Below are 27746 nucleotides of genomic sequence, written 5' to 3' on the forward strand. Positions count from 1 at the left end.
ATTACGCGGCAGGGAATTAAAACTGACGCAACGTGTGCACCGTGTTTGCAGATCCGGCTTTCGGGTAGAATTTTTTCTGTTTCGTTGGTTACGAAAAAAATAATGAGGCAGTCAGCTTTGCACTGTCGTTTCAGAATAGTAGAAAAACTATTTTTTAATAGTTAAACAAGCGTCGATCTGTCTCTCAGTTCTCTACATTAACCGTAAACGTTTGCGTTCAGTCATGAATTTATATTGCATCACGCGCGAAGTTTCGGGTCTGCAAACGAACCGGTCAGAGATCCGCGGTGATTGGCCCGATGAAAGATCTCCGAGCCGCAACAAGCGATCGTAACAACGGACTCTGACGATGTTTACTCGGACCCGATGAGAACTCGAAGCAATCGTTCTTCAATTAGTCGATCGGTCTCTCTATCGCGCGACTGTAAACACCGGGATCCCTCGCCGAGAATCGACTAAACGAATTCCGATACGCCATCGCAGAGCGCGCTAAGTATTAATCATCGTCGACCTTGACTCTGGCCGGCTGTTCGTCAGAGATTGCAATCGTTAACGTCATTATCCCCGGGAGTTGAATCGATTGGTCGAGCCACTTCGGAGCCTGGTCCGCGTTCCGCGATGTTATCTGTTTAAACATCGACTTTCATAAATAACTCCTCTGGATATTGCCGGAGGAGAGAGCCGAGCGCGTGCACGCGGCGCGCGTTGTCGGCCAGTGATTGCCAGTCGAGGGGGGGCCGGCGGCCCTAATAGATTCATTAGGGGTAGACAGTGCACCCCTCGAAGCGCATCTCGGAACCCCAACCGGACGCGCGTGTACACTCTCTATTTCTACGGTGCATGTCCCTTCAATCACTCCGGCTCTCCTGTATTCATATTCGGCTCATAGTAGCGGATACTCGCTGCCCCGTCGAATCGTTCATCGGGCTGTTATCAGCAGTTTGACGTTCACACGATCCCGGACGCCCGTCAGCTCTTGTAAATTAGGCGTGTGCACTGATAACCGAGTCTGCGTCCGCAATCTTCGTCGGTCGTCCAAAATTTCTATCTCGGTTGCTATCAGTGCGTGACGCATTTTTTTCGAATTTTGCATTCGAAAAGATTATTCGAAATTACGTTCGAATAAAATTTTATTACATACTCAAATTTTATTCCGTTTATTTTAAACGGGAGTTACTTTAAAGCGCTATAACTTGGCGAAACAAAATTGTAGCGACTTTATTGAACTCCCAAATTAAAGGAAAAAATCTACACGTTGCGATTCTGTAAACGGCATGATTTTAAAAAATGTTTCCAACTTCATACAGAGAGTTTTAAATTTTGCGCTTTTTCGGTATCACGAACATGCCCTTGGCTTTAGGACGCAGCAATCCTAAAGATGCAGGATGTCAAGAAGGTTTTACTTGAAGCATCAATTTTTTTAAAAGTCATAATTTCATGATATCTTTTAACTGAATTACAGCTATTCACCCAAAAATTAATGATACTTTAATTTTCCTTTTTACTATATATTATTGGGTTGTTGCAGAGGTAATTTCATTTTTTTAAATGAATAACTTCCAAAGAAATCGAAATTACTTTTTAACAATCCAACACTTTAAACTTACGAACTTTTTCACGTTTTCACTAGATAGTGTTAAGTACGATATATTAACAATAATAACTTTATTTATCAACGGGATAAACTCTTAGTTGAATCAATATCTACGATGGTAAGTATGGATTTAGAAACTTCCGAGCGGTGCACATCTGTATTTCGCGGCTTCCTACGCAGATCCTTTGGATCCGCGAGCGCAATATTATTCGCAGAGCAACACCGAAGCTCTCGCGGACACGATAAGCCAGCCCTCGTGTACGCTGGTGTTTGCAGGCTTCGAATATATCACTGCGAGAGCACCTGTGCGACCGTTTGCGAACAACGGTATATCGTTGTCCACAAGTTCCCGCAGTTTTTCCCCTACGGTGCACAGGTTTCGCGCGATACATCAGCTCGGATGGAGCCCCGGCGACCAGCTGCTCGTTTACTTCATAACTCATTCGATCATCCAGCGAGTCGCCCCTGTCCGCGTGCCGTTCACGGCGTCCTCCGGTTTGCGGATACCTCGGAAATCTGATTATCGATCGGTAATCAATATCGGTGCAATTTGGCGTTACGCCAGCACCAGAGGTTCCCCGTCCGTTTATGGACAGGAGGCCCGCTTTGGGTGTGCGCGCGTCCTTCGTCGAACCCGATCGAACACGCGGGACTCCACGGATCCGACCGGGGGATGATTGGAAATGGTGCACGTGCGACGCTGCTAATCGGGCGCTGAGCGACTTCAAACGAACCACCGGCTGCCGCTCGCGGCTTGCCAATAAATATTTGCAGAATTTCATTTCCTTTCTTTGTACAATTTTCCCGCGGGACGCGGCGCCGGCGCTGTCGACACGTACGCGGACCGAATCAGATTAAAATTAGCACGGCCCGCGCGCGCGGTGCCTTTCACTTTATGAATGTTACACTGCTCAACGAAATTGTAACTGGGAACGATTACAACGGACGACAAGCTTCGCGAAAAATCATCGTAGGATGATAATGTTTGTCTTTAACCCTCTTAGTACCGGCCAAAAGCGTCTGTATCTGAGCGAAATCTTTAAAATTCGTTTGACGAAGTTTGATAAAGCTTCGGAAAGAAATTGCAAGAGTTTTGAAAACTCAGATAAATAACGAATTCAAAAGGGGAGAAGAAATAAGAAATGAAATTGTTGTTTAATAAAAATATTAAGAAAACTATCTTTCCAACAATAGTCAACGACGATATATCGTTGTTCGGTACTAAGAGGGTTAAATTAAAGCTTGAAACCTCTACTTTTGTGTACCGTTTCTCCATTTTAAATTCGGCACACCCTCGCTGTTGTGATGTTTCGACTGTGTAAGTCATGTTTATCATCGAGAAAGTTGCCAAGTTCGAACAAATTGCACGGATTTCGTAAAGTTTGTTTCAGAGATGTCGTTTAGAGCTGAATAAAGTTCGATCCTTCACCCTTTAATTTGACAGAAAAGGAACGAGGCTGCAATCTTTTTTCTCAATGTTAGAACATTTTTAAATAATCTTTGCACTTTTGCCACATACTACTAATCGAGCTGAATTTAAAGCAACTTTTTTTAATTTTCAATTTTTATTTTAGCTTTGATTTTCAGTCTTAGTATTAAAATTCTTTTTAATTTTTAACTTCTAGTTTTAGTTTTTAGTCTTGATTTTAGGTTTTCATATTTTATCCGTCCTTATCCGACTGCTACGTTATTATTACCTTCTCTTATTATTAGTGATCGGTGCTTTTAGTTTTTCATACGCGGACAATGGGAAGACGTAACTTGCGGCGTTGTACCACGCAGCCCCAGAAATATCGGCTCCTCGTTTGAAACGCGGTTGTTTTTCACGGCGGGACGGTCTCCTTAATGTATTTGCCGGTCTCGAAATTTCGCCGGGTATCTGCTGCGAAGCGTCGGAACTGCGAGCAGCTGGGGATGCATATTCATGCCGGCTCCGACGCACATTTACCCGGCTTTCATTCTTGTCCGTGGGCTCGCTCGCAATCGTCCAACCCCTTCGCCCGGTCCTCTCATATCGCTTGAATATAATTTTTCAAGCGTGCCTCACTAACTGCAGCGCCCCAGCCGTCCGATATTGCGATTTTTATTAATATTGCCCGGCAGTCGGAGGTTACCGCCTCGTGAAACAACTCGTTTCCGATAGAATCGGCCCGGTAACATCGATTTAATCTTTTCTGCACGTTCAACCTATCCCGGGGACACACCGTGCCGCACTTGTGCGCTCGACTTTAATTTAATCTTGAAGCTCGATAGCCGCTTACGTGCCCTATCTTTTTTTCTAACGTGTTCCTACCTACCTTTTGTGTCTCTTTACTCGTTTAATTACTGCGTGCTTAACGCTACGACGTTACGGCGTTTTATTAACACCAGATAAGTTCTGGTGTTAGTTCTAGAGATAGTTGATAGTTTCATGGATGGCTTTATTTATAGAATTCCTGATTCTATAAATCAGATTTTTATACAAACATTTTTAGACAAACTACAAGATGAAATCTGATTTTTACTTCTACAGTTGCTGATACTGTAATGTTTTAGTTGCAAATTTTCATACGAACCTCTGCATTGAGGCGCATATTGTAATCAGAATTGCAGAATGCTCGAATAAATCCAAACATAGAAAATAAACATAAAATCTGAATACAGAAAACACCGACTATCAAGATTTGATCTCGGCTATTCCGAGTTCGTTTCCACCGATACGGCGAAAAATCCTCAGAGCGATATCGCGCTTTTTGCGAGCCGCATGCGGGACGACCGTTAACGTCGTTGACACGGAAATATGATGGATGTTTTGGGCGTGCGCCATTTCAACAATGCATCAATTCGCCGTGAATATCGAACGGTCAGGACATGCACGGGGGGGGGGGGGGGTCCAAACTTTGACGACATCCTATCATCTCGAAGCAAGTGCGCTCGTCGTGTGCCTAATAAACTCGGTTTTGCATAAGCCGCTGCGAACGGTCGATTTTAGGAAGATTAACAGGAAGATAATTGCTGGTTTTAGTTGAGTTTTACTAATTTCATTTATGTTAACGCGTTCGCTAACGTTCTATATCGCATAAAGAACAAATGAATTTTGTGAATATAATTATTTAAAATTGTAACACATTATTAGAGAATTTATAGCTTCTCTTTATATGATACAAATTTATTTAATACCATAAGTAAGATAAATGCAATTACATACGTAGTTTTTACATAGTAGTGACAGTCCTAGTAAACATGTTAAAATAAAATTTAATGTACTAAAAAATGTGAAGTTTATGTTTCTTAAAACGCCGAACGAAATTATTCAAAAGCAGCAGGTCATTATCACAATCAAGGCAGCGCTGGATTCATTGTACGTTTTATTGTGCATTATAATTTTATTGTACATTACACTCTGGTGGCTATCAAGTCGAAATTCCTTGCGATACGAGACAGAAAGGATGAAAAGGAATGGCGCGGCACGGGTTCGCAGTTCTGTGAAAAGGACGGCACGTGTTATAATTTCCGGGATTCATTGTTCAGGAATTAATTTCTCATTTCGCGATTCACGGTTTGCCCGCGTCCTGCCTTTTATATTCAAAGTTCGAGCAGCTCTGTAGAAAGGTTAAACTTCCAGCCGCCCTTAAAACCGCTTCAAAATGGACAATAAATTCAGCTCTTGAAACAACTATATTCTACGGTGTTAAACAGTTGAGCGAATATCGCCTCTTTTTAGTGAAATATTATATCATCCAATATTAGATCTGGCTAAGTGTACCTTTAATTAGAATTTCACGGTTCATGGTACTATAAACGGATCACGTTTGTCGATTTAGAGTTATCGAAATTTCTGTCACTGTATATTTAACTGAAATTTAAAATTACCTTAATAGAACGTATGAAAACTGGGATTACCTCCTGGAATTACTTATTATTCATAAATATCGAAAATTCCATTATTTGCACTTTCGAAAAAGAATTCACAAATGTATCATTAATTTGTCAGTTATAGGTTCCAAGTTATTTATGTAATGTTAGTATGCGCAGAAATGTGCATGCTACTAATCTATTCATTTATTTGTTTATTCGGGCATAGAAGTTTCATAACTTAATAAAAGAAGATTGCAATTTGCAAAAATTAGTAGCAGAGAAAATATGACGAATATTCAGCATAACTTGATATTAGTCGAAAAGACATTTCAAAATGGATTGCTTGCAGAATCGTCACTTCATGTAAATGTGACATCTACTATGAATTCTGGAAAATATTGACGGTCATAAGACACTTGGAATAAATTGATGTTGGCATGAAAGCATTCTGTGCGTTGCCAAATTCCATAAAATGTGTTTTTCTCAAATCGAAAGCTAGCTCTAAATCATGCTTCTGTTTTCTGGCCGTTCCAAGGACACTTCCCTGCACCCTAAAATCGAATTAAGATTCGACTGCATTGCACTTGGCCAAGTAATACCAAAAACGAGAACTAAAATCGATTTTCTAGTATTTTGGAGATCCGCTGACATCAATATCGTCTGTTTCTTTTATTATCGTGTGGTAAAAAGAAAAAGATATTAGCGGACTGTCAACAGACAAATATAATAAAAAGTAAATATTATATAATTTAACCAAGGACAATTTATATTCACCTTCATAATGCAGAATGTACATACTGCATAATAAAACATAAGGATGCATAATGAATCAAAATATAAATTCTATAATAAATAAGTATAGAAAACCTACCAATACATGCTCACTTGAGAGAAAGTTCAAATAATAAAGGTTACACCTAAAGTCTCGTTCATCTGACCGAAATTCGTGTAAAGAAGGTTCCACTGTATATCTTTTTTTCTCATCAGACATCCTGCCTCGTTGATCTCGAAGGTTTTCAATTTTCAGCTAATTCGCGTGCTCTCGGGGGCGAGAATGACGCCACTCCTCGGCAGACTCGCCGGAAGAGAGGAGATCAGACAGGATTCCGATAATCATTTTTTTTTTGGCCTCGGTTCGAAAAGTTTTTCGGTATATCCGCGAAGGCGGTCCCTGTCAGAAGCAGCTTCTGGCGTGGTTTATGGTGTGCCTCTTGCACTTACCGCCCCGGCAAGGAGGAGAGCGAGGAAGGATTTCGGCGGAGCCCTCCGGCCGAGCATAATGCTCCCATTATCTCCAGTCCGTTCGACCGTGTGCCGCGTGCGTACCGTTCGCCGGCTAATGTACCGGGTGTCCGCGAGATTTCCCATCCGCTGTAGTCCGACGCCGAACGATCGTTTGCCTTTAACGCCGTTGACAGGATCGTAAGCTCCGACGCGAGGCCGACGAACGATGACGCTGAAACGAGTCGAAGTGCGCGCGCTAAGAAAAGACGGGGCGAGACGCTAGGGAGGGAACGCGGGGCCGAGCCAGAAACCATTACGGTAATATCTCGCGGACCGAGGAAGTGATTTTTAAGGAGTGGCGGCTGCCATTTCGTGGCAATTTCGTTCTCCCCATAAGCATTTTTACTCTCTACCTTCGACGCCTGAGTGGCCGATATCCGGCCGCTGTTATAGCGGGACGATTATGAAAATTTCGCGTCGTTTTCATTTTCTGTGCAACCGGCACCCGGCCGAGGGTGCGAGCTTTCTCGCTCGTGCATTCCTATCACGACCTTGAGATCGTCTCAGTCCTTATGCTCGTCTTAGGAGTATGAAGGTTGGGTGTAATGCCGTATGTTAGGCAGTGTCATCGTTAGTGGTAGATAATGGGTTCGCTATTAGCAGAACCAGCGATGACATAGATTAATGTCGTTGTCTATATTAACCTATCCGATGGTTTATGTTCATGCGGAGCAGATGTTGGAAGATTATCATTGGTCGATGAAACAGTAATTTTAGAATCTTATGCAATATAAATACTGTATAATTTATTATTCGATGAGTGAAGCAGGTTTTAGAATAGAAATGAGCCATAGATGGATAAATAGAATGAATCGACGTAAAGTCGGACAAGTAGAATAAGTCAATGTAAGCTGGGCAAGTAGAATTAATCATTATAAGCTGTGCAAGTAAATCGATTTGATAAAAGTAACGCAATAGTCAGGCAAGTAGAACCAGGAAACCTTCAGACAAGTAAACTAGGTCCACGTATAATCAGACAAGCGAAATAAGCGTAGCTTAGGTCAAACAAGTAAATTAAGTGCAACTTGCGATCAGATGAGTGAGATAAATGTTGAGCTTAACTGAAACGACTAGAATAGATCTAATCTTATCCACCTTGATATAAAGTTGCTGAACAGAAATACTAACGTAAAATTGTTTTGTTTGTTTCAGACCCATCAGCTTCAGGGTCATCCTGCGAGGATGACGAGGAGGGTCAGAAGAGAAGCATCAGACAGCGAAAGAACAGCCTGTACGCATCCTCCTCGCTCCGCGCTGCCTCAGTAGATAGGGACAAAGACGTAGCATCATCGACCGACGGCGCGGTGGTGGACTGTCTAGCCAGCCTGGTGGTGCACATAACCGATCAATCGCCGACCGAGTCTAATCAACCGACGCGTCATCCCTCGCCGTACTACTACGGCGACCTATTCAAAATACCGGAGCAGATCAGGAAATCGCAGCCGATCAGCAAATATCGGAAGAGCGTCAGTCTCGACGTGCCGGGTGAACGTTCGAGGACACCCGGTATACCGAAGAGGAATTCGGTAGCAGGTGATGGGGGTTCCTACTCGTCGCAGCAGCTACACCCGCCGCTACAGCAACAGCAACAACAGCCGCAACTGCAGCAGCAGCAGCAGCAACAACAACAACAACAGCTGCAGCCGACGCAGCTGCAACAGTATCAAAGCCAAGATCTAGTGAGCCCCACGTCGGGGAGCGAGCATGCTGTCCCAGTCAGGAACGAGATCCTCTCGTCGTGCATCATCACCGAGTGGGATCACACCCTCATGCCTCCGCATAGACTGTTGAGCCATGATCTGCCAGCCACCGTTTGTACCTGCGTCGCATCGCCAGAGGAGGAGGAGGATGAGCTAGATCAACGGCAGCCGCAACTGACGCGGCACCAAGTGCGCAAGCTACGACGTACCAGGAGGATAGATCCGCAGCCGATACTCGTCGAGGACGAGGACGACGTGGAGGGAGAGGACGAAGGGGAGGAAGAGGAGGAGGAGGACGCGGACCTGGAGGAAGACGAGGAAGAGATGGCTAGGCAACGTCACCTCTACGAGACGGCCTTCGACTGTAAGGTCAATCGTTCCGACGATGACCTCGATGACCTCGATCGGGTCTCCAATCATCCCGTGCTGCACTCCCAGGTGAGTCTATGTTACTATGTTTCTATGTTAGCTGTAAAAAAGAGAATGCGTATCACCTATAACTATGTATAACAATATATCAAAGATGACGTGACAGTACACTTAAATTCTTTCAAAATCTTTGTAGGCTTGTATTTTGTCTACTCATTTTTTGTATAAATGAATAAAGTCATTAGTTTATTCGCGGAGATGATTTCGAAACGGTTCGTGCCTTTGAACTTCGAACATGATAAGTTTGATCGAGCCAACTAATACAAGACTTTGTACATCAATTCAGACTGATCTTGTCTATCGGAAGCTAAACGATTAGATGATGGTTTGCTCCGAGTTAAAATGGATCCGAGTATCAAAGGTTAATAGGCAGGAGGATGTTGCTGGCCATATAGCAAACATGTTTTCGTGATGCAGATGAGGAGCAACAGCGCAATCCCAGTAAGCAGGACGAGTTCGTCGACGGACACGTCGAAGCAGCAGCCGGCGCCGCAGCAGGCCGCCTACGCAGGACAGTCCCACAGCAGCAAAGACCGACGCAAGGTCGTACTTCTCCGCCCAAAACCGATTCCGAGCCGACTTCAGCAACAGCAGCAGCAACAACAGCAACAACAATCAGACAATATTTCTACTCTGTCCCAAGATATCGAATCCCTCCAGATCAACTCAAGCGACGAGAAGACCGGCTCGCCGAGGCTGCCGGCCCGAGGTTACACTCCGTCGCCTCCATCCACGGCGCCGTTGCCGGCCAAGTTCCACGGTAACCGAGACCACTTACTGCTGAACATTCGCAGCACGCCGAACTTACCCTCCCAGCCGGATCACCCGCGTCTGAAGGACTTGCGGCTCCCGGTGAAGTCCTTGTTGAGGGCCAAAGACTCGCCGCAGAGCAGCGAGGGCAGTATACTGGAGATTAAAAGCAGACCAAAGAATTTTGCTCAAGACACCGTGGAGTCCTCCCAGGGCCGGCGCTTCGACAAGGAACTGATCCTGGAGTTCAAGGGCAGGCCGAGGGAGGACCGGCAGCGACCGCGCAGCCTGATCCGGGAGAGCAAACCGATTATGGAGTTCAAGGGCAGGCCTCACGAGGCCGAGAGCGATCTGCTGAGACCTCGTCGCGACGTAGGTCTCCTGGAATTCAAGCTGAGAACCAGCAGGCGCAGACCCGGCTACTCCAGCACTGAGAGCATGGCGACCAGCAGCAGCGGCGGGAGCATGGAGTCGCTTCGCAGCAGTACCAGCGAAGGAAACCGGTCGACCAGCAGCTCCGAAAGTCGCCATAGCACCAGCTTAAGCTCCCACAGCTCTGACAGCGGTAGCACCAACTACTACCACCACCACCATCCCCAACCGTCGATGACCGGCTTCCTGACGAATCACGCGAACAAGCTGCACATCCTATCCCCAATTTCCGACAAGTCCTCGCAGGAACCAGCCTCCGAGACCTCGGACAACAACCGGAACAATAACTCGCAGAAAGCCTCGCCCGAAGAGAACGTCACCACCGAGAACAACGTGACCGCGTCCAACAACACCAACACCAATACAAACACCGCGAACACCAATACCAACTCGGTCGGCTCGCCCATGGACACATCGTTCAAAAAGAGACGCGCTCCGCAGAACAAGAACCTAATCAACCTCGCGCTCCAGTCCTCTTCATCCGGGGACGCGGAGATCCAGGGATCGGACAGCGGGATCTCCATCGAATCGCGAGCCGGGATCAAGTGCAAGTCGTTCGGGTTCCACTTGTTGAAGCCGCAACTAGACAACATCAATCTCGTCGACAACGAGCCGGAGCTCTCCGATCTGCCCTTCGACATGCCGAAGCTACGAAGGAGGCGGCTGCTCATGCAACAGGACGCTACCACTTCGGGCAGCGCAACCAGCGTAGATCTCAGGGACCTGCCCTTTGACATGCCGAAACTCAGGAGGAGGCTCAGGTGCATGCAGAGCACGGAATCCAGCGGATCCCAGGCATCGTCGAGCTTGTCTGTCAGAGACGTCGAGCCGCCGCCGCTCTTTGGTGAGTCTGCACATTCCTTTTTTATCCTCGGCTCGTTGTTAAAGTCTTTGAAGCTCGAACAAGTTTCTTTAACACCCGATCGATTACACTGAAAGTGTGTAGGGTCGCGGAGCCAGTTACTGTCGGGTAACCAATGGCTGTGTCCTTGGTCTTTTTTCGGGCATAATGAATTTTCTATTTATCAAACAAGACGTATGACACTGTTTTATTAAAAAATAAACAAAATAGAAGAATAGAGAAATTTAATATGCCTTCATTACGCCCGAGGAGAAACTAAAGGCACTACCCAATGTTTCATCTGCTTTAAACTAGGATTACTACTTTAAAATACTGTAACTACGTAAGAAAAAATCGTAGCGACTGAATTCAATCCCTAAATTAAAGGGAATGGTTTGCGCTTTATGATTCTGTAAACTGCATGCATCTAAAAAATGTTTTCAACACCACACAGAGCGTTAAACTTTGCACTTTTTCGGCATCGCGAACGTGTCCTTAAATTTAAAATATCGTGAAAATGCGTGATATTAAAAATTAAAATATAGTTTGGTAAAATGGAGATTATGGGCTTTGATTTAACAGAAAAGTTATAACTTTATAACAGCTTTTAACGGAGTTAAAGCTCATAAATATTGACTATTCTTTTACGAAAAATTAGTGATGCTTTAATTTTTCTATCGAGTGTATTTATGCACTACAATTATTATGCTATGGATTTTTACAGTATAGTGAACCATTGAAAAGTACAATATTCTTCTTCGCGGTAATATTTTCAACGGAGCAGAAATACTGTGGAAATGAAATTTTTGTAGATTACAAATGTAAAAAATCTGCGGTCTAATATAAAAATTTATGATTCCTCTTGGAAGAGTTTTATTCAGCAATTATGCAAACTTTAATATGTGCATTCGTAATATGTATGCTTTATTCGTAACACGTGTACACCGTGCCGAGGCTCGCATCGCAGGAATTTCAAATTTAATTAATAAACATCAACTATACTTAGAGTATAATAAACGAATATTAAACACAAGTGCGATGAATTCGCATATGAATATAATATTTTATGTACATATTTTAATGTATCTATAATTCGACACTTGGTTAATTTGCTTTTAATTCGACGCGTTCGCGTTACATGCCGATAATGATCGTCGATGAGGCAACATTAATTACCGTCAAGTGACGATTCGCTGTAATTTGAGAATGAATTTCGTATAAATACGAGACTTGCATTTCGAAAATTCGTACACACGGGTAAACGAAAAATTCATGTGTAAAAATTGAGAAGAAAAAAATTATTGACCGATACATGTCTGAAATCGTCCCACGTTAATCGACCGTCTATCCATTAAACGTTAAAAAGCACACTTTCAACATCTCGAGGTAAACTGAGTACTCATCAAGGCTAGGGGACACCGTAATTTGACGCTGATCGTTATGAACCTTCCAGACAGCGGCTAATATCGTTAAGCTTCACTTAGCGCCTGCATCCCTCTCGTCGGCTAAATATTTAACGTTACCAACACATGTTTCTGTCGCCGTTACGTAGACCGGTATCTTCCACTTCCCTTTGGAATTCCCTAGAAACTCGTCGCTTCAAAGTACAGACACCGTTCAATTTTCTCCAGATTTCTGTATGCTTGTACAGTTCGTTGCAAACGTTTCTCGCACCGGCGGTACTGCAAAACAATTTTTGTATTTCTGTTTATTGAATGCCAATCTCTGCTTTAATGTTGAGGTGTTGATAACAGAATAGTTAAATATTATTTTGATTTAAGAAACGTTGATCTCTTCTTCTATTTTATCTATAGATCATTTAACGATCATCTTAGTAGATTATTAATTGCATTTATAATTGCCACGAGCCGAATTCCTGTGATTTAAAAAAAAATTGACAATTGACGTCTTGCACAATTATCGCTTCTAATTCTGCAGTCGACAGGACGCTATTTTAGGTACCAAATAATTTGCGAAACTCATTTGGTTCTCGCATTACATACTCGGAACTCGATATTCTGAGAAGTTCCACAGCTCGTGCGAGCTCCATCGACTGCCCGTTCAATCGAAAAGTAAATCCATCCTAGATCGCTGCGTCCGGTATAACGAACTATTCAGGCAGCACTGTTGCAGTGTAAACAGAGATTAGGGTAACGAGTTTCGTAACGTTACGCTGAGAGTTTAACATGATCGAAATCTGTTATCGTGTTCCGCTTGTCTATTGGGTCTGACTTCCGACCAGCTACGGTCCTCTAAATGTCTGCGACTTGCAATTAATAGTTAGTCTTCGGCAATCTGCAACCCCCTTGTACCACCACGAATCCTTCAACGTAACCATTAACTATCAAGATCGAAGGTTCATTCGAGGTTTCGTCGTCAATAATTCCGTGTCGAATATCGGAATCAAATGTTCGCTTCTGAAATCTGCCAAATGTTAACATATTAGATCTTCTAATATCGAAACGTTTTACCCAGCAAGCTAGAATGATACAACTTTAACTTTTTTTTATTTAAAGTGCGAGGGTTGCAAACACCCTGATACAGTGTTTAGAATTTTTCGTCTCGAATCACCCTGTCAGTGCGCATCTTTTTTTGGAATATCTGGTACATGAAAAAAAGCATTCACCAATCTTCTCGTCCACGCACCTAAAAGTTCGTGCGAAGGTCGTGAGGTAGCAAAATCCTTGGCCCGGGCGACAAGATAGAGTCCGAACAAAAAATGCCGGAAGAAAACGTCACGTCGCCGCGAGAACTTTATCCGGTGAAAAGGGATCGTCAGGGTCGTGGATTAGCAAGGCGTGCCGAGAGGTTTATGCGTCATCGATCACCGATTGCCCCTAATACTCGACTCCGGCCGCGATTTACGAACCGCATCACGAGGCGTTCGGAATTAGTCGGCCGATTAAGTTTCCACCCCCCCCCCCCCCCCTCCCTCCAACGCTCCGCCATTAAGCGGCGCCGTACCGTGGGCACCCGGAGAGTTCAATCCTGTCCCGCGAGCTGATGGGAGCTCGAACGCGTGGCCGTTTCTGCCCTACGGGGCCCGAAATTGCGAAAGCTCTAATGCGAAAGCTTCTAGAGAGCAGCACAGCGTCGCGCCGCTTCGAACCGATCCGATCCGAGCCGAGCCGCCTAGGGCAGAATCCGCTCCGCGTGGCGTCGATCAAGGGGTCGGTAAATACCGGTACAGGGTTCGGGTAACAAGAGCTTGCTGATCCGTCGGCCTGTGGGTGCCAATGAGGGTCGACGTGCTCGAGGACGAACTGGACAGTCGCCTGGGGATTGTTTTTGAATCTGCCACGGCGAGACTGCGTTCTATTTTTCTTTCTTTATTCAACGAAAATTCAACTTCAGACAGGTATATACTACCGTTCCTAACTAAAATATCTTATCTATTAATTTGCCACTTTCTAGGATATTTTAAAATATGTGTAACGTAATTCAATTTATTTTCTTTCACTAATGAAGACGGTATAAGTTCTAATTATTAATTAGGATGGTAACATGTGGAATATAATATAAAAGATAAGATAATGAAAATACAGGGTGCGCCAAAGAAACCTTATCAAATTCTACGATTGATGTTAGAATGATGTAGGGTGTTGTTATAAGTAACGATGGCTAATACAAATTTTTATACAATTATTATTTCTTCAAAAAGTACAAGGAAAAGTATAATACAAGTTTTATTCCAAATAATCATGCAACAAGTTGATATTTACATTGAATACTTCACGTGACATAAATCGATGTTCACAATTTCAGTAACGATTTATCAAGTACGACTAATGCAAAATTGTGGAACATTGATTTCAATTACATGTAAAGTGTATAAACGTTGCATGTAGAAGCTTCAACTAATAATTACCGGTAAATTGTTCGGATCATCCGGAATCGCATGAACGATGTCGAGAAGAAATCGAATTTATATCGAACATACCGACCGATTTGGTTACCAGCGTGTAAATGACGAGACAGTTGTGATCCGTGCAGTTGCATTTCCGTTTCCGAGATAACTCTAACGCTGATTGATGCTCGTGTATAGATTATACTGACCCATGTTGCGCGTATCGCGTATCATAAACCCGCTTGCCATATTTCACAATAGAGATTTCATTCTCCGCAGTGCATGGATAATGGAGAGCGCGTCTCGATCTGTTTTGATGGATGATCGTTGTATTAATTGCAGGCGAACAAACTAAGTATCGCGGTGCAAGAAATTCGTTGAACACGAAAGAAAGTGTAAAAGCGAGTGAACAGTAATAAAGAATAAGCAAGAATGTCATGACAGAGAAACGAGAACAGTGATAAACCGAACAAATTACTGTTGTATCTATTTAATGAAAGAGTGACATTTTATAACACCGGCGATCTAAACGAAAATAAACATAATCGTATAAATAATATAACCTGTATCAATTTCACGCGAAAGTAACTGCGACTCGTGTCAACGTGTAGCAAATGGAACGTAAATTAACAAGCCTCCTTGACGTTTTAAAATTGATATCTTCCACGAGAGAAATTCCCAATTCTCCGAAGACGCTAATTCTCCATCACGCGTTGCTAATAATTTCGAGCCGTCCTCGCCAATTCTTTCTCGCTTATATACAATCTCGTGTCTTCGGCTCCCACCTGCGCCTAAAACGAACACACATACACGGATCGTTGCGCGATCCTTCGATCCTCATGATCGCAGTCAGCTGCGAGGAAATCTAGGAGCCGTCAGTTTTTCCCGGTTGATAGATGCGGGCCGATTCGGAACCGTAAATTACATTTTGAACGGAGGGCGAGAAGCACGGTGGACCGAGGGAGAGAAAGCCGGGGCGCGTCGGCACGTGATCGGGAACAGATTCCCGAAAATCTCCGTGCTTTTTTTCCACGCCCAAGGTGCCGACAATTACTTATTGCGCGCACAAGTCTGAACACGAATGATCGATCGGGCATATTTGTTTCTTCAACCGGGAGGGGGTGGGAGGGTTTGATGAGTTCGGCTGATGGATCGACGATTACGCAAAAACACCCATTTCCGAGGGGATTAACGATCAAGCGGACGGTATTACAGGGATTCTGTAAGACGATTGCTTGTCTAAATTGATAGTCGACGATTAGCTTCTCGTCGTAATTGAGAACACACTTTTCGCATTTTCTACGCGAAGTAATATGTCTTTCGAAGTAATGCTGTTACTTCCACTTTTGTTTGAAATTGCACTTCGTACATTTGTTTGTTTTACTTTATATATATTTTCTATTTATTTTATATTTAGCTTGTATTTGCAATTGTATGTGCAATTACTATGTAATCGTATGTTCGTGTATTTTGTATTTTTAGCTTGATAAAGTTGCAGCTTACGTCACTACCTTACTCGAAATCCTAGACAGTCGCAGCGTAAAACGTTCCGAGATACGAAATCCTGACTCGCGATTCTGTTTATCATCGTTTTCGCCTACGCCGTGTCATCCGTGGCGACGGACGACTAACCCGGAAGAGGCAGGATTCCGCATTGTGCCGTCGAACAAAACGTCCGAGCTCACGCGTGTCCACAATGCTTGCTCCGGCTAGCGGCGCGAATGTAGAGCGTTGGGACGAGTCGCGAACCGCAATACCTTTGTTGTTGTGCCAGCCAGCGCCTCGCCGTGTTCCTCGCATTCGAAGTAACTGCGCGCGCGTTGCTCGGTGTGTCACGGAAACGGGGATCCGCGAACGCGTTTTCGTGTTTCGACGCGACGGCTCAAACAGGGCGGCCGGCTGTCACCAGGAAGATACCGACTAGCGTATTGGAAATATCGGAAATATTACGCCCTACTTGCGACGCGCCGGACTCTCCGTCCCGCGCCCCGGATCAGCTCCTCTGAACGTCAATGGCGGCGGCGACCCTTCCGTTCAGCGGCTCCTGTCAGAGATGCACTTTTTGCCAGGGATAAAAATAGCCGGCGAGGAATCAATGAACGACCGGCCGCCGTGTCGCAACCCTAGACCCCCTGTAGGCCGAGTGCTTGTTGAATAAACCGCGCCACCGTGACGTAATCGTAGCTAGACAGCCTCGAAACTTTGTTGCTAGAGTCGCGGCCGTGAAACTCATCTCGCAGCTGCCGGCTTGTTCGCTTCCTTGTTTGCTTTTGTTCATGTCCGCACCTTATCTGAGAAAGTATAGGAACTGCTGTCTACTTTGTTCCCTTCGTTTTCCGGTGGAGGCCTTGAACAACAGAATCCAGGGACCTTGACGATGCGTTCCATGATTCTACATTCTAGAATTACAAAATCACTCGGCAGCAAAATTCAGTCGATCTTTGAATAGCTGCGACTCCGTTAAAAGCTATCATTAAAATTATGACTCTATTTTTTAAAGTAAACATTGAAATATCTACTTTACAATACCATTTTTTTATTCCTCATATGCATCTTCACGACCGTGTAAATCTGAGGACAATCCGTGATACCGAAAGAGGATAAATTTCAACGCCCTCTAGGAACTCGGAAACATTTTTTCCAAGCATGTCGTTCATAACATCGTATAGCTGGAACTTTCCTCCTTGATTTGATAGCTGAATAAGTCGCTACGATTTTTTTTTATGAACATATCTGGCCGTGCAACGTGCTCGTGCTGTACTTCGGGTTATTCCAATGTCCGTGGCACATTTATCATTTAAGCTGCTGTAACTTCACGAGAAAAATTGTGGCGACTTAATTCGGCCCCCAAATTAAAGAGGAAAGTTTAAACTTTATGATGCTATAAACGACGTGCTCGAAAAAAATGTTCCCGAGTCCACAGAGGGCGTTGAACTTTGCCCTTTTTTGGTATTATGAACAATTTTAGGACACTACAGTTATGGCGAGGTATGATATTAAAAATTTCAATATGGTATCGTAAAGTAAAGAGTTCAAGCTTTAATTAAAGAAGAATCATAATTTCATAATAGTCTCTTCGACGAACTTACAGCTATTAAAAAATGGACTATGTTTCAATGGAAAGTTAAGGAAGCTTTAATTTAGCCATCGACTATATTTCATCACAGCAGGTTAATCGCATTTTCCATTGAGAAACAATATTTCCAATTATCGTATCCTAAAATCATTTCAATCCCCTGTAGCTTTATCGATAAAAAAGTTGCACCGGTATCGCTGTTTTATGTTCGCGACGGGAAAAGCTACTTAAAAGTTTTGATCCGTTGCGAAAATCGGGAATAGAACAACCTTATTTCATCTTCGATTTCCGTCGATTACAGACTCTGAAACGTTCCCATCGTCGCCTCGTTAATGGAGTTGGTTTAATTAAAGATCCGCGTGGGAGAAATTCCACGGGCCCGATACATCGATAACGCCGCGCAGCTAATTTTAATTAATGACGCCTCTGATGTCGAGGTATCTCGCGAATCCCGTGGACCGGGGTATCTGTCTACACGCTGTTCGTGCAGCCGGGTTTATAAGATGGCGGTGTTGTAATTACACGGCGGGTTCGTTTGCATTTTAACGCTGTCGGAATGACGCTGAACGCTGCATTCCGCCGCTTTGACGTCGCCCGTGCCGTTTCTGACAAAGCTGACCTCAATTATCTTTGATGTTTGCTACCTTCGTGCAGCATAATCACACATCCCCGATAATTATGTATTATGCTCGTCATTCTAATTCCATCATCGAACCACTTTTTCAATCTGAACTCTAAATTTTAACACTCCACGTTGCAGATTTTCTGTTGATAATCGTAGATTGACAAGCTATTTCAGAGATTGTGAACTATCGTAGTTCACAAAATATAATACAATTCAAAATAATATTATTCAATATACATTTTAGCGGATCGAAACTAGCACAACGGTCCTCTTGAATGTCTGCATTTTGACCGCGATTTTAAATCCACAGCCTAGAAATAACAAATGCTTGCGAGTGTTTCAAAGAAAATGTTCTGCATGAGTTGCGATAGTCCCGCGATCTGATATAACTCGAGACGTATCCGTCGTTTATCGAGTCACGTAGGCGTTATTGCGAGGCAACGTATCGCAGGCCGGATCTTTCATTTATCTCGTTCGGTCTCATTATGCGGAAGTAGCGAGAGGTCAAGTCCAACCCTTGAACGTCGAAACGAGGTCTGAATTAAAGCCAAAACTCCGGGGAGCGGTGTAACTTAATATCGGCCTCCGTATATCTGGAATCTGGTCTTACCGCTTCACGAATCCGGCGTTTCGCATAGCTGAATAGACGGAGCATCCGAATTATGCGGACGGTGAAATAATTAGAATGCCGAGTTGTCTAAGGGGATGTTTTCTTCCATGTGTCGTGGCTCGCCTTTGCAACAGACGCGCGCGCTATCTCGCGACTAGTTTCGTGAAAGGCGAACGGTTTTCATTATCCATCGATTAGATACATCTATGCCAAGATTTTCGGCGTTATCGAACGCGAAACTTTGAGCATTAATCTGGATCTTTGAAGAGTAATTAATTAGAATCCCGAGCCACTGTAATTTGGCGGAAAGTTGCTTCAATTTTGTGAGGCCGATTGACGTTATTTGCTAATAATTTTCTGTCAATTGTTTAACGTGGAAGAGAGGGTCATTTCTACAGAAACTGGTCTGCAATTTTTTGAAGAGTACCTTACGAAATATTATTGACGTAATTATTAAGGTATTATGTTACAAAAATCGCTTAGATTCTAAATGAATTCAGGCTTGTTCAGACCGTGAATTCAGACATTTTTACAAAAGAACAATTAGTGACTTGTAGAGTTCGATAGGTTCGGTGTTAACGCAAAAACTATCGAAAAGGCTTCCAGCGAAGCGAATAGATCTCGTGAAAGAAGTTTAAGTACCAAATACGTAGCGAACTATTAATTTAGTCCATTCAAGTTGAACAATGGCGATCCGGAAGACGGTCGTTTCCTCTTGGAAGTATTAAACGGTTTCCGGGAGGAAAAATGTCGTTCGGCTCGGTGTCCGCAGTAAGACAGCAGTTCTTCCGCCGGAAACCGTTAATCGAACCAATAAATACGTCTCCGCGGATAGGGTGGTACATCCTCCGTAGGCATTCGCGTTATGGTATCGCGCTCGCCGGACTATTGCAGCCGTCCATAACCGTTACGACACTGTAAATCTCGCGCCACGGAACGGAGTAATCTGTGATTTTAGCATCGATGCCCGGGAAATTGATATTCGCAATCTCCGCGGGGCCGATCTATCCCGGTGTCTGGGCCATTTAACGGACACCGACCGACCGCGTCGTTCCTGGTCGTTAACGGCAGAAACGAGAGAAAAGCTCCTCTCCGTATCTCCCTTCTTTCGGTTCGCTAGCTGCTCGGGGGAAAAAATTGCGCGGCCGATGAGGAGACCGCCGGCACTTTTTAGACCCCGTACACCGAATTATCTGCGCTTCTTCCGCGGTCCTTTTGTGTCTCGGTGACGTTGACCTCTGCGGATCCTATTCAGGGAATTATCAATTCTTTCAGCCAACGGGGAAGCTGAGCAAGCCGAGGAAACTATAATCCTATTATATTCTTCAGCCTGCTTTTTTTTTTTTATTTAAGCGAGGTAAAAGGATTTTCGTGCTCTTTAGGGTTTCGTATTTGGCACGGTTTCGGTCTATAAACCATTTTACTGCTGTGTCACTTGAGAATTGCGATCGAGAAAAATTTCTTCGACTTGTAACGTAAGAAAATGTTAACATGCAGTTTTAAAAAGATTGTTAGTCTTCCTCGAACCACGTGATGTTAATTATACCCTAAACATCATGTTATACTATGTGTTACTCAAATCGTTGACGGAAAATGCTGTATTTATGATTTATTGTGGTAATTATAATTTCTGAAGCGTGTTAGGTCAACGAGCTGTCGCTATTTTCATGTGGTACGCGGTTGTTTGAACAGTATCATACATTCAACAAATTACCTGCCTCAAAAATCATGGAAACACTAAATTGCGCAGAATTATTAAACGTATCAACCATCTCAGCGTAGTTTTAGTATCATTTCCATTGTAGTCTGAGCTTCGCGAAGCATCCAAACGAAAGGATAGAATCGGAAATAATGAATCTCCACTGAAGGACGCCGCTCCGGAAACCGATTTGCTGGAAAAACTATAGCCCCGACGCTTTACACTCCTCCGTTATCAAAGCGATGATGTTTCCTTTATCCCGATCGTGACACTGTTTCCGTAACGATGGTCGATCTAATTTCACGGACTGGGGGGAGAGATCGACGCTCAAAGCCCGTGAATACTCTGAAAGCAACGTTTTTCGTTATTTTCGACGGAGCGAGCCGGCGTTTTATTTATCCGGAAGTCAACATAATAGCGAGCCAGTGGTCCGTCGACAGCGTTGCAAACACAGAGCACGTTCGGTTTACCTTCCGTTTTTATTTCGTCGAACGTTTTCCATGCGGGATGGTTAATCGTTTGGTACACGTCCAAACCGCCATTACTGGGACAGTCGATCGTAATTACGAAACTTGTTGTACGAATGGCACTCCTCCCGCCGCCCCCTCTCCCCCGGAACGTTAAAACTCGGATACATTCACTTGGTAAAAAACGGGAGCGCCGTCCATCGCGAAACAAATATTTCGCGTGCCGCCTGGGCTCGTATAAAAAAATAAACTGAATTATCGCAGCGACAGGAAACAAATCGCGGGCACCGGTTCGTTTCCCGTTCACCGGTGTTTTCGCGTAGACTCGTTCTCCGGCCCCGTGTTCGGTTCTTCGACCGGTTTCATTTGTTTTCTCGTTAACCAGAACCGTATTGAGGATTTCTTCGTTTATGTAGGTTGGAATTGATTAACGAGTTGGCAACGAGCAGACGGGACAGAGCCGATACGGTCTTTTTGCAATTCGCGAATGCAAATTTAACGCACGGTTTAAGACCGCCCTCCGGATAATAAAAGTCACGACCCCGATTCTCTTCGAATATCTATTTGTATTTGACGGTATTATCGAAGAAATGCAATTTACCTTCCGATCGAACGACGCTCGTATCCCTCGCTTAGCTTTTCTGGCAATTCCCTTATCGGACGATAACGTTTTGGTTGGTGTCCAAAGTGGCTCGTAGGATTTTACAAACTGTGACCGTGCTGCACGATTGTCTCGGTGTCCGAGTGTCTACGTTCTAACTCCACGTTTTTCCATCGGCAGACTGTGGATGTTCATATTTTTATAGTTCTCGCAAATCGCAGAAATGCCAGAAAGATTTTATTATGTATCGCGAAAAATCAATAACGTTCTGATTTAGTATAAATTGATTTTCTCGAAATTAATTTTTCGATTGAATTCCTCGAAAATAAGCACTGAAAATGGGAAATTCTCGTCAATATCTATGAAAATATGCCGTTGAAGAATGTTTGTTCCTTACAGGAAACTGTAACCATCTCCCGTATAAATTCCTGTATGAATAAATTCTTATTCAAATGAATTCTTATCTAAAAAAATTTGTATTCGATTGAATATTTATTCGATAATGACGCATAAAATTGTATTCATTAATTAATCTTTATCTTCTATCCGTCATTCGAATATGTTGTCATCTCTGCTTCCGAGCGATTCGATAGAAAGCGCACGACCGGGAAAGATCGGAAAGCAACGCACACCCGACAATCAAGCCTTCGCGCCACCGGACGAAAAACGCAGTCGAACCGTGAACCGCGGAACTGCGAAACAGAAGACCGAAAAACGCATCTTGTCACGGCGAAAGCTCTAAACACGGGGGGGGGGGGGGCAACAGCCAGCGCTGCGATGCGAATGAAATTTAACGAACCGAGTCTGGCGTGTCGGGTCTCTAACTGGATTGCAAGCTTGGCTGACATATTTCCTATGGAAAAATAGAATTTTCGTCTATCCGTCGGTCCGTCGTCCAGCCCGCGGAAACCCAGTCACGTACGGCTCGCCCGATTGCGACATGTTCCGTGTATTTTGCCCGGCTGTCGTTAAACCGTTTGGTAACGATCCAAAGAGAGAACCGTCGCGGGAGAGAGGTCCGGCAACGTTCGAATTCACGGCGACGAGGTTTTAACGAATGGCAACGTTCTCCCACTAATTGTCACGGTCCGCGGAGCCGTTAAGTGGCACGGATCCTTACCTGGAGACCAGCGCTCGTTTCCCTCGCTGTAACCCAGTTTTCCTCTTTACCGTCGCGCGATGGTCCCGAGTGTTTCTCTTTAGTTTCCCCGTTTTGCCCGGTGTTTTTTTTTTCCTCGTTTTTCCCTTTCATCCCGCCGATCGCGATCCGTTTAACGCTCTCTGCCCGTCCAATTAATTCGGCGACGGTTATTTGAATCCCGGGATTTTCCCCGAGGGAGCGCGCGTCCACCATTAATTTCGAACTGCGTCCCGACGTTCCCGCGCGTTCTCCCGACGCCATACGCCATCGAGGATCGACCAGAGGCTCGTTAGGATGCCTCTCGACGCGTTCCCGGCGTCGCGCGACGCGAGAATCAAACGACGATCGCGAGTCGAGTGCCGACGCCGGCTGGTAACTGTGTCAGAAGATCGGCACTCCCGCGGAACGTGTTTTCAAAAACGTCGCTCCTATTAACGTCGCCCGGGGAACGTAAGTTGGTATTTTCGCGGTAGACTGGACCGGAAAAAGCCACGTTGCTCTTGCTGAACTTATGACCTAGAATGCCGCACGCCGAGCGGCAACTCTCGCAACCCCTATAGAAATACTGATTTATTTAGCCGCGCTTAGCGGCGACGTTTCCGGTTTCCCTATCTTGTCAAGATTTTCGAAATGCTTTCAGAAGAAAATTGTGCAAGCGGATGGAAAACATTTTTATTTTCCAACTGGGATGGCTACAAATATATCTCAGACTTGCTTCGTACACTTGACAGCTATTACTCGAGTTAAATCGTGCTTAATTAGCCATGGAAATTCTTAAATCTCTAGACTGTGGACTTCATGTATATAAAACGAGTAGATCAATCTAAAAACAGTAAAAGCATTTAAAGAATTTAGAAGCATTGTTGAATTATTTGCAATACCATTGTTATCAATCAAATTCATACAGAACAATATACTTTAGTCACATTCAGAACTCGGCAGTGCCAACGTTAAGTAATCTCAAACGACTAGTGTGTTTAGAGAACACGAACACCTCGACCACTTGAACGAGAACATCAGCCACTTTCACAAGCTCCTCTTTAAGAGATTAAACATTTGGAACTTAGTGGACACCCGTCGACTCGCTCTGGAACGTCGAGCAGTGAAATAAAACGAAGAAGCAAGCGGAAACAATTAAAAGATCGATGGGGAATCGTGCAGCTCCTGAAGTATGTACAGCGCCCGAGCAACGATTCGGTAAATAAGATGTATTGACCGTGGCCATCGATATGCGGTCTCCCGTCGAAGGAGCCCGGTGATCCTCGAGCAAATTGCGGCGCTGGTCGGCCGCCGAGAGAACGTCGCGTGTGTCTGTGCCCGCGGTTCATATTTCATGAGGATCGAAGGGGTATCGAGCATTCCAAGCAGGTCCGAAGTGTTTGTTGCCCCACCCCGTGGCGTCGATGAGGGTCAACGGCTGCCGGGGGAGGGTTCACAGAACGCCGGGAGGCTTCCGTAGCTTCGCGATATCTGTCGGCGAAGATCTTAGCCACGGTAGCCAGCGTCTGTTGTGCGGATAAGTTCCGACGCGTCGCAGGCTTTAAGGGAGACAGCCGCGGGTCGCGATCCGCGTTGAAAACCTTTGGAATTGGAAAGATACGATGCCGCGAACTTGCGAGCTCATCGTGACTGGCAGTTACCGGGTTCTCGCCGCGTTATTCATCCGCTCTCGACAGCCTCGTTCGATGGATATACAAAGAGAACTTCGCTTTTATTCTTAATAATTTATGGGAATCGAGGGAAGATGGATGCTGGGAAAAGTTGCACGATCAATTTCAGTTTTGTTGCTCAACGCTCGGATTGATGTAACAATGATAAATGTAGGTTTTACGGCGAAGAGTGGTTTAAAGTAATGGCTGAAGCGTGTATCTTTGTGCGACGTATAAATTGTATCATATTTTACACTGCATTCTGTCGTCAGAAGTGCATAAAATCTAGTCTGATAACAACATTGATAGGAAGTAAATGACCAACACTTGTACATACTTTTACATTCAATCGTCTTTATTTGTAAATTGGAACAAATAAGACTTTTGCAGAGGATTTAAATATACTACCATAAATATATCATTAAAGCATACATATAAATATAAATGAAGATTGCATAAACAGAATGCACAAAGTTCCGAGAAACGATTTAAAGCTACTTACAAAATTTCATTTACACAGAATCGTTGCCAGCCACATTATAATTACAAATTGCATTGGGCATGATAATTTCGGAAAACTTCGTTCCCTCGAAGTTAGTATTCAGAAGTCGCGAGAAGTGTTTACCAGGGAGACGGTAGAAAGGAAAAGATCGTTCCTGGAACTATGCGAAGAACTTTTCGCTTGTCCGTGCTCGCGGGAGGCGAACGTTGCCAGTACGCCGTCGAGTGCAATTTTCGATCACAGGTCTTGCGTGAACCTCTCCGACATCTGCTTGAAACTCCGATTTCTTACATTGGGGGAGTTCCTTCGAGAGGGACTCATGAAATATTTTCACGAAGTACTTCCCCGTGAAACTTCTTATTCTTTGCCTCCGTCTGACGAGCGGATGCGTCCGCCCTGACAGTCCCATATCGACGGTGAAGATGTTACTTAACTTGTCTCTTTTAATATCCGTGGGACGCGCGCTCCTTTCGAGAGAACTTCCGTGAACTCATTGAATCGATTACTTGTTAACAAATATTGTAAATCGATCGACTCATTCTGTTACCGGACTGCTTTTAAACGAAATCTTTTTAATGTCCTATCTGGTTGTCGTAATCGACTTTTGTGTACTAAAGGATTTTTATCAGTATCAAATCCATTTATTTTGACGTCCTGCCATTTTTATTAAAATTAAGGAGTTTCTTTAATCATGCTCCATGAAGGATGTTTTATAACTACACTAATTTTTAATCAGCAGTCTTCGTTCGAGATTTTTATTGTTTGTATTACATGGTATGTCAGAGTTACTAAATTTAAAATATTACGCTATTGTGATTGTATTTAATTTACTTACTATAGATGGAAATTGTATCTAAATATATAAAAAAAGAGACGAAAAAGCCGAGGAGGAAGAAATTGTCATGAATATGCTCTAGCGCTTAGAAACTTGGTGACATTCAGCTTCGGAAAAATTCCTACAGGTAGTACAATATATGCGGTTGAAAGCAAGCTATACTCGTTCAGAAAAATTGTGGATCCATTTTCCCGGAGAAAATTCCCAGAGGTCACGTTCCCTCGAATCGTTAACTGATGATCAGGGAATCCTTCAAGAAATTGCTCGTAAAAGATCTCCGAAACTCGCAGGATAGGATAGTCATCGAGTCTCGGAGGTACGATCGAAATTTTACGATTGCTGCAGCATCTTCCTCGATCTCGCCGCTCGAGGCTTCACCGACGTCGCATGTTCAGGCGCACTTCCGCTTTAATGGCGCACAGATAGACTCGAAAGCGTCGTGGGGCGTCGCGACGGCCCGCGTCGTCCTCCGCGGGCGTGTGTGACACTGGCTCGTCTCATGCGAGCTCCTCCTCGTCCTCGTAAATCTCCGCAGACCCCACCCACGGTTCCCCGTTCCCGCAATAAATACGAATCGTCGACGCGGGCTGTTTGACTTCGCGGGCCGCCGCAGGACGCACGAGAACGCTTCGGGGGCCTCCGTGTTTCCCTTCGCGCTCCATCCGAACGCCGTACGTCCTGATTTTCACGGGGAATTAAAAGTTCTCTCGGCTTTGCCGCGACGATATATACACCGTTACTCGAGGGCCGGAGAGATTTCCGGCGGATCCTCCGTGACGAAGAATTTCCCTCGAGACTTCTGCGGCAGGATACACTCCTAACTTTCAGACGGTTCTCCTTTCTCTTTCTCTATCCGAGAACGTATCTCTGCATGAATGTACTCCAAGATGGATGAAAATGTCCTGGTTCCTTTCTGCCGATTGTTTCGCACTTGGATGGCAAGAGTAATGATAGCCACGAGGAGGCCGGTCATCGTTTCCCGGAACCAGAACGCCTGAACAATGTGGATCGCAGATATAGGATAGATGCCCCGATTCGCGTGCCTTTAAGTGATTTTTGCACTTTTGAATCTCCCTCTAAACACTCTAATTTTCATTTAATACACTGAATCTGTATTCTGATTGATTGTTCAGATATTTCTTTAAAGATTTTTTTATATTTTTTTAAAGTTCCATTTTCGAATTTAACCTTTTCTCTATCTCCAATTGTTCTTCCTCGCTCTTTCACTTGCAGTTCGATATTCGACCTGCATTTGCACGTTAAATTCTCCATTGGAATTTCTCGACTAAAGAAACGAGTGTACCGCATAATCGAATCCCGAGAAAAATAGTCCATCGCGATGACAATATATATGTTCGCAATAAATATATATATAGTTCGCAATCAGATAAATTCAGAATTGTTACGGACTGTCCAGGATCGGTATGAATAAATTCCAGATTTTTATACAAACGTGTTCGCTACCGGACAAATCAAGTCTGAACTTTTATACGAACGTCACGATCAAATAAACAAATTCTGCAGTTTTATTCAAGCGTTGCAATCGGTCGAATGAATTGTGAATTATTCATACGAACGTCCATGAACAAATAAATAGGTTGTGCATTTTTTAAAACTTCCGAATAGATGTGGAAAGTGTTTCTGAATAAGCTCAATAATGCAATGAATATTTCTTTTAGATAAAGTACTGTCTAGTCTTTAAAATTCCTTTTTTGTTACATTATTATAATTGTAGTATAGCGTTATTGTGGCCCATAGATTATCTTACCTTTTTCCTTTTTACTTATTTGATGCTCTGAATCAAGTCCTTCTAAACCTCTGCCCTTT

At 44.1% G+C, this 27746-nt stretch overlaps 1 protein-coding gene across 1 annotated transcript in view; it reads left to right on the forward strand.

Annotated features, from left to right (window-relative positions):
* The window catches only part of Hwt (SH2 domain-containing adapter heavyweight), a 167611-nt gene that overhangs the window by 126718 nt on the left and 13147 nt on the right, over positions 1-27746 (forward strand). Inside the window, exons 5-6 of the mRNA XM_078195990.1 lie at positions 7868-8853; positions 9262-10870. Of these exons, the coding sequence (XP_078052116.1) occupies positions 7868-8853; positions 9262-10870 (2595 nt within the window). The remainder of the gene's footprint in view (positions 1-7867; positions 8854-9261; positions 10871-27746) is intronic.

Source organism: Augochlora pura, chromosome 2 (genome assembly GCF_028453695.1).
Source record: "Augochlora pura isolate Apur16 chromosome 2, APUR_v2.2.1, whole genome shotgun sequence".
In the NCBI taxonomy this organism is placed as follows: domain Eukaryota; kingdom Metazoa; phylum Arthropoda; class Insecta; order Hymenoptera; family Halictidae; genus Augochlora; species Augochlora pura.